At 40.7% G+C, this 8,523-nt stretch overlaps 1 protein-coding gene across 1 annotated transcript; it reads left to right on the top strand.

Moving 5' to 3' along the window:
* The first annotated feature begins 5,123 nt into the window (after positions 1-5,123).
* LOC145821882 (uncharacterized) lies at positions 5,124-7,727 on the top strand. The gene is made up of 2 exons (XM_082918458.1): positions 5,124-6,089; positions 6,819-7,727. Exons 1-2 carry the CDS (start codon positions 5,124-5,126, stop codon positions 7,725-7,727), a joined length of 1,875 nt encoding a protein of 624 aa, XP_082774584.1.
* The last annotated feature ends 796 nt before the right edge of the window (positions 7,728-8,523 follow it).

Raw genomic sequence — 8,523 nt, 5'->3', positions numbered from 1 at the left:
TATTGCTTAACACTTGTTGAAATTTGTGGACAATTTACAAGTTAAGTTAAGCCGAGATCGTTGTTTACCACTTGTTGAAATTTGTGGACAATTTACAAGTTGGTTAAACCAAAAAGTATTGCTTAACACTTGTTGAAATTTGTGGACAATTTACAAGTTAAGTTAAGCCGAGATCATTGTTTACCACTTGTTAAAATTTGTGGACAATTTACAAGTTGGTCAAACCAAAAAATATTGCTTAACACTTGTTGAAATTTGTAGACAATTTACAAGTTAAGTTAAGCCGAGATCATTGTTTACCACTTGTTGAAATTTGTGGACAATTTACAAGTTGGTTAAACTAAAGAGTATTGCTTAAACACTTGTTGAAATTTGTGGACAATTTACAAGTCAAGTTAAACCAGCATGATACTCAGCACTTGTTAAGATTAAAACCGAGAAGTTTATGTATCCGAGGTATGTTATCCCGAGAAGATTGCACAAGGAAGAAAGAATACATATGATATATGCAAAAAATTCTAAGTATAGAATCAAACAGAGGCAGTCAAAGAAAAGGCAAAAAAGAATGCAGTCATTCAAAGAAAGATGGTTATGTTAAAATATCCAACACAAACAGAAGGCACATCAGCTGTACAGATAAGCTTCTACTGTCTAGGAAACAAAAAAGTACAAAAGACAAGAAAAGAGGGACATCAAAGTTGTGATTCTTCTACTTCAGGCGCAATTTGAGACTGGACCTCAGCCGATTCTTGGAGAACTACCTCGGCTGGTTCCTGGAGAGCTACTTCGGCAATCTTTTCTGCCTCGATTTCGGCGTCAATCTGCGCAAGGGTTTCATCAAGACTTTTTTCGACTGGAGGAACGTTAGATGAGGCCTGTTCAGGAGTAGTTTCCTTGGCAACTGCATCGCCATCATCATCTTGAGTCAAGTCCAAGACCTGCTCATTCAGAGAAGGAGACTTAGGCCCAACAGCCTCCTTGGATTTCCTTACTAAAGCCTCATCCTCACCTTCCTCCTCATCTTCAGACTCAGATTCAGATTCTTCTTCAGCTTGACTTGGAGGAGGAGGAGGAGGAGGGAATGGGAGAGGAATAGCTTCGGCCTTGCGCAGAGGTAAATCTTCAAGAATATTGAGCTTTTTGGCCAGGGACATCCAACCAAGGGAAAAGCCCCTGTTGCATGCCTGCCTAACTTGTAATTTGTATTCCTCTGTAACATCGACCATTCCTTGGGCATAGGCTTTTTCGTCGGCCGCTTTGATTTCAGCGTCTTTAGTGGCCAAGGCCTCCTGAAGTTCCTTTTCGGCTTGGGCCTTTTTGTCCTCAGCTTCTCTCTTCTCGGCCTCGGCAACCTTCTTGATGGCCTCAGCAGATTCGGCCTTTTCTTCGGCTAGGGTTTGGGCTTTGGTGGCAGCCTCAGCCTGGTCTTCCAGTTTTTTCATTTTTGATTGAAGAGTTTTGTTCTCCTTTTTAAGGGCAGAAACCTCCCTCTTCATGTCAGCCAACTTTGCCCTATTTTCAAAAGCTTGCATGAAGAACAGAAGTGAGGTTCTCAAAAGCATAAAGAAAACAAGAACTACAGGACCAAGAACAGTGGCAAAAAATGCAAGAAGAAGTGAACAATAAATATGATTCATGGAATTAACAGTTTAAACAGAACAGTAATGGCAGCAAGAAGATAAAAGAACATCAGTGAACTGAATACATAAAGAATAGTGGCTTTGTAATAACCCGACCCTTGTATAAGTTTTCTAATATATTCCCAGTTCTTGTTTTAAGTTTTTGAATGCTCATCGTGAAATTCTATGAGAAATTAGGGATAAGAAAGTGAACTCCATGTTTAAGGCATGTTTAAGGGAGTCTATCTGTTTAACAAGACAAGTATCTGTTACATAAGAATGCTTAAATCAGAAATTGGAAGCCTTAGAGGCTTAATTAACCAAAATTGATTTCACATATGTAATCAACATAATTTTTAAGTAATATTAAGCGCTTCTGTGAAATTTCAATTTGGGGATGCTTAAACGATTAATTTTCGTCCCTATTCAAGCTTTATATATATATACATGCTTATAAAAGTCTTATTGACCTTAAGACTTAGGAATCATATATCTCCTAAGAGAAGGTGAGGAGAGAGAGAAATTGAAGGGTAGAGGGAGGAGATCATCAAAAAGGTTGGGAATTTGAGGAAGTTTAAGCACAAGGTATGTATAAGGATATCTCAATTAACTCCCATAACTCTTCTTCTTAGGATGTGTGAAATACCTTCATGATCATGTCTTAGAGGTTGGAATGATGATTCTATATGTGTATAAGAAGTTAATGGACAAGATAACCTTACTTGGTTGTTTGATTCAATTGAAATTAACCATGGAGAAGTTATATTTTATCTTCTTACTTTGAACTCAAGTGTGTGAGCATGGCTTTATGTCAAAGTATGCTTATGGGCATGTAAAGAAAGAACTCTTATGGACTTGTGTATGTTGAACTAAAGTATATTAGTTTGATGTATGTAATTGTCATTGTATTTATATGAATTTGGGTCATGTTTTACCAATTAGGAAAGTTATTTTGAGCCTTGTTCATGTTTTCCAAAAGGTGGGATTTTGCAAGAATTTTTGGACAATTTTGGGCAGAATCGTCGCACGTGCGGGGGTCATGGCCGCACGTGCGGGAGGTGCTGCCGCACGTGCGGGAGTCATGGCCGCACGTGCGGGAAATGGTGAAAAATAGGGGCTTGGCCACTGTCTAAAAGGCACGTGCAGGACATTTTGCCACACGTACGGGAGAGCTTGCCGCACGTGCCGGGCTCACAGCCGCACGTGCGGCCTATACTGAAAAACGTAGAACGCTTCGTTTTGCGTGTAGAACCCTCTAATGTTGTCGAAATATGTATTTGATGTCTTTTAATATGTATAAATTCCTTCAAAGTAAAACGAAACAGAAAATAATTTGATATGAAAAGGAAACTAAATTGCAAAGGTTGAATGTGTGCAGGGCACACTCCGGGAGGAACAAGCACATCATCACAACACTGTGAGTAGTAGTATCACTATCCGCTTTACATATGGCTAATGATTCTTCTTAGCATTTGGTTTATGCACGATATACAACAATGTTAATGTTTCAAGTGTATAGTGTATGTATGAAAAAGAAAAAAAGAAAAAAAAAAAGAAATGGAAAAGATGAAATACCTTCCTTCTATAAGATTCTGGGCCTATGGCCATTCAATATGAGTTGTTATGATATGAAACAAAGTGCTACACGGGACTAAGTGCTACGACGTGAGCCACCTCTAGAATCCGTGTGAGACACCTCTTGAGTTCGTATAAGTATGTTTAAGGGCTTTATGCCGCCATGTTTAAGGGCTTTATGCCATCATGTTAAGGGCTTTATGCCGCCATGTTTAAGGGCTTTATGCCATCATGCTTAAGGGCACTATGCCACCATGTTCACGGGCTTTAAGCCATTATGATTTAAGATGTGATGTTTCAAGCTTTTATGTTCAAGTCTGGGCCTAAGGCCGTTATGAAATGAACACAGAATCAGGCTAACCATGTAATCTCTGCACTTCCATATGTATTGATATATGTCATGTTTCAAGTTAAGCATTGTTACAGTTAAATATTACTATTCACTGAGCCTGGCTCACTTTCTATATGTCTGTTTCTGTAGGTAACCAACCAGGTGGTTAGTTCTAACCCATGACGCCCGGTTTCTTTTGTCAACCTTCGTATGTCCAGACACTATCCAAGGCCACTTATTTTGTGAAGTTTGTGGAGTGTTGGCTTACTTTTGATTGGCCACCTAAGGATGAATGTATATAACTTCAATAGTTTTGTACATGCCCGATTATAGGGCTGGGTATGTATATGTGTTTGTGTATAAGTACTGCTAAGGAATATTTTTTTTGGACTTTATCAGCCTATTATGGTGCTTGTGATGCATGAGATCCTGGCATATTAGAAATAGCTCAATGGAGTTTGTTTGATTTAATATTCTTTTAATATTTTGTACTTCCGATAAGGCCCCATATGCTATATGTACTAGGTTATATGTCTGTTTTTGATTGGGTCATACCAAACTTTCTGGGGCAAGTTTGGGGCGTGACAAGTGGTATCAGAGCACGAGTTGCTATCTCACACACGGATCCATTGAGCTTTAGGGTGTCTAGAAAAAGCTTTAGACATCTTGCATGACATCCTGAAAGTATGTGAAAGAGTGATGGCAACGTTAAGTCTACTCTGATAATGCTAACACTTTTGAAATATGTCTATTGTGTATAAATGATTATTGTGTAGGCAATGGTGAGAACAAGGACAGAAGATACAGAAGATGCTACTTCTGCCCGGCTGGATAGAATGGAGAGAATGATTATGGAAATGGCGGAGACCCTACGACAGCAACAGCAACAGCCACAACAACCACCACCACCACCGGTACCTCCACCGGCAGTACAAGATTTCCTTGCTGAAGATCGAACCATTGCTCTGACCAAGGAGTTTAAAAAGATGCAACCCCCATCATTCAAAGGAGGGATAGAACCAATGAAAGCTAAGGCATGGGTGTTGGGAATAGAAAAATTATTTGAAGTCTTTCCTTGCACCGAAGCTCAAAAAGTGCAACTGGCTGCCTTCACACTTAAGGATGAGGCGCGGAGATGGTGGATGCTTACAAGGATTACACACCCAGGATTAACATGGGAAAGATTCCTAGAATTGTTTTATGATAAGTATTTCCCTCAAAGCATGCAAGATAAGAAGGTAACATAATTCGAAACTCTCAGACAAGGGAACAAAACCGTCGCCGAATACGAAGCCCAATTTGCAGAATTAGCTCGGTTTGCACCTCATATGGTGGACACGGATTATAAGAAGGGGCGTAAATTTGAAGGGGGATTACGGAGCGCTATCCTGGATAAGGTCAACTTGTTGAAGTTACCCACTTATGTTGATGTGTTGGAGAGAGCCGTTATAGCGGAAGGGAATCTCGCTACTTAGAGTCGAATTTCGGAATAGAAAGGGAAGAGGCAAAATACTCAATGGTCGAAGGGGTCACCTACTCCACCAAACAAGAAGCAGACTTTAGGAAATTTAAATACTACTACCCCTAGCCAGGATTCAATGCCGACTTGTCCGGAATGTGGGAAGAAGCATCGTGGGACGTGCTATCGGAAGTCTGGAGCCTGTTTTCAATGTGGTAAGACGGGTCATTTGATCAAGGATTGCCCTCAAAGAAGTCAACAGAGTAATAATAGGACCGCTACAAGTTCAGTGGGGTCTGCACCAACTTCCAACACCAAGGCAACTGCTAAACTTACTAATAATAAAGACACTGCGAGACAGGGCAGGGTGTTCGCATTGGTTCCGGGAGATGTGCAAAATGCGGCAACAGTGGTGTCAGGTATATTTATTGTTCACGGTCATTTCGCTCCTGTCTTATTTGATTCTGGCTCCACCCACTCTTTTGTGTCAAAACTATTTGCTCCTAATTTAGATAAAACTGAAGAGAAACTGTCTTATATGTTGTGTGTGTCTTCACCTTTGGGAGGCCCTATGATTTGTACTTCTGTATATGCTACTTGTGAACTCCAACTTGGGGATATTCGGGTATATGCCAATCTGTTACCTCTTGATATGGCATATTTTGATATTATTCTGGGAATGGACTGGTTGGGTGAATATGGTGCAACTATAGATTGTTTGACTAAACAAATCAGTTTCCACCCTCCGGGACAATCAGAGTCTACCTTTCAGGGACGTGGAGTGACTTCTCCACCTTATTTAATTTCTGCAGCAAGGGCTTGTAAATTAATTCAGAAAGGGTGTCAGGGGTATTTATGCAGTGTTCTAGAGGGGCAAGTGGCGAATGGGAATACCGACATGATTCCAGTTGTCTGTGAATTTCTGGACATCTTTCCAGAAGAATTACCAGGACAGTTAATAGACCGTGAAATTGAATTTACAATTGAAATAGCACCAGGAACTCAACCCATTTCTAAGACTCCGTACAGAATGTCACCAGTTGAGATGAAAGAATTGAAAATACAGTTGCAAGATTTACTGGACAAAGGATTTATCCGTCCGAGTGTATCTCCGTGGGGTGCACCGGTTTTGTTCGTAAAGAAGAAGGATGGAACACTCTGGCTTTGTATCGATTACAGAGAACTTAACAAAGTCACAATCAAGAATAAGTATCCATTGCCAAGAATCGATGACTTATTTGATCAGCTTCAAGGGGCACAAGTCTTTTCCAAGATTGACCTACGGTCTGGGTACCATCAATTAAAAGTCAAGGCTGACGATGTTGAGAAGACAGCTTTTCGAACCCGGTACGGTCATTATGAATTTTTGGTTATGCCCTTTGGAGTTACTAACGCCCCAGCAGCCTTTATGGATTTGATGAACTGTGTCTTTAACCCCTATTTGGATGAATTTGTAGTAGTCTTTATTGACGATATCCTCATTTATTCAAAGAATGTGGAAGCTCATGAGACCCATCTTCGCTTAATTCTTCAAACCCTCCGGGAAAAGAAATTGTATGCAAAGCTAAAGAAATGTGAATTCTGGCTACTCGAGGTGGCATTTCTGGGGCATATTATCACAAAGGAAGGAGTTTCTGTTGATCCACACAAAATTGAGGCGATTATGAAATGGCCGACTCCTACCAATGTGACCGAAGTGCGTAGTTTTATGGGGTTAGCTAGCTATTACAGGAGATTTGTTCAAGATTTTTCCAAAATTGCTGTGCCACTTACACAATTGACTCGAAAGGGAGTTGCATTTGAATGGTCAAAAGAGTGGGAATCTGCTTTCCAGGAATTGAAAATGAAGTTAACCACAGCCCCAGTTCTGGCTTTACCATCTGGCACCAAAGGGTTTGTAATTTACAGTGATGCGTCCCATAAAGGATTAGGGTGTGTGCTTATGCAAGGTGGAAGGGTTATCGCCTATGCTTCACGACAGCTTAAACCCCATGAAAAGAATTATCCCACGTATGATCTCGAGCTCGCGGCGATAGATTTTGCTTTAAAGATATGGCGGCACTATTTGTATGGTACTACCTGTGAAGTTTACACCGACCACAAAAGTCTCAAGTACCTTTTTACCCATAAGGAATTGAACATGCGGCAGTGTCGGTGGTTAGAATTAATTAAAGACTACGATTTACAGATCCATTATCATCCTGGTAAGGCCAACACGGTTGCAGATGCTCTTAGTCGGAAAAATATGGGAGGTTTGGCTAACCTGGTTACGGAACAAAAGGAATTGATAAGTGAGTTGGATAAAATGAATGTGGAGCTTGTGATACATGGACAGGAGGTAGTATTAGCAGCAGTAATGGCCCAACCGATTCTACTTGAAGAAATTAAGCTACATCAAATGGAGGATGATACTCTAAAGAAAGTATGTGATGAGTTAGAGGCAAAACCAAAATCGGGGTTCAGTTTAGTGGATTCGGTTCTCAAATTCCAAAATCGAGTATGTGTCCCCAATGTGTTGAAGCTTAAACAGAAACTGATGGAAGAAGCACACACTTCAAGATTCGCAATACATCCAGGGAGTACCAAAATGTACCGAGATTTAAAACAAAATTTTTGGTGGCCTAGTATGAAGAAAGAGATCGTGGAGTTCGTCTCTAAATGTTTGCAATGTCAGCAAGTGAAAGCGGAGCATCAGAGGCCAGCAGGGTTACTACAGCCCCTTCCAATCCCAGAATGGAAATAGGAACATTTGACCATGGATTTCGTCGTGGGGTTACTACGGACTCCTCGAGGCATGGATTCAATATGGGTCATTGTGGACCGATTAACTAAGTCCGCCCATTTCTTACCTGTGAAGACTCAATATAATGCAGACAAATTGGCAGTAATTTATGTGAACGAAATTGTAAGGCTGCATGGTGTACCGGTCTCAATTGTGTCAGATAGAGATCCGAAGTTTGTTTCCAGGTTCTGGCAGAGTTTACAAGAAGCCATGGGTACCGAGTTAAAGTTCAGCACAGCTTTTCATCCTCAGACTGACGGGCAATCTGAAAGAACGATACAGACTCTAGAGGATATGCTCCGAATGTGTGTGTTAGATTTTCAAGAGAGTTGGGAAACCCACCTACCATTGATAGAGTTCGCATACAACAATAGTTACCACTCAAGTATTGAAATGGCACCCTATGAAGCTCTGTATGGAAGACCATGTCGTTCTCCCGTATGTTGGGCTGAAGTTGGAGATAAATCCTTACTCGGGCCTGAAATTGTTCAGTTGACCACTGAAAAGGTTAAAATTATTCGGGAGAGATTGAAAACTGCTCAAAGTAGACAAAAAATTTATGCAGACAACCGACGGAGGAACTTAGAATTTAAAGCGGACGATCATGTCTTTATAAAGGTCACTCCGATGAAAGGCCACCCAAGGTTTAGAAAAAGAGGTAAATTGACACCCCGTTATGTTGGTCCCTTTCAAATTCTGGAAAGAGTAGGTCCAGTAGCCTACCGAGTTGCTGTCCCGCCAAATATGAGTCAAGTAC

The sequence above is a fragment of the Camellia sinensis genome, chromosome 1 (assembly GCF_055761805.1).
Source record: "Camellia sinensis isolate YWXY chromosome 1, ASM5576180v1, whole genome shotgun sequence".
Classification (NCBI taxonomy): Eukaryota; Viridiplantae; Streptophyta; class Magnoliopsida; order Ericales; family Theaceae; genus Camellia; species Camellia sinensis.
This window is presented reverse-complemented; position numbering and strand designations above follow the sequence as displayed.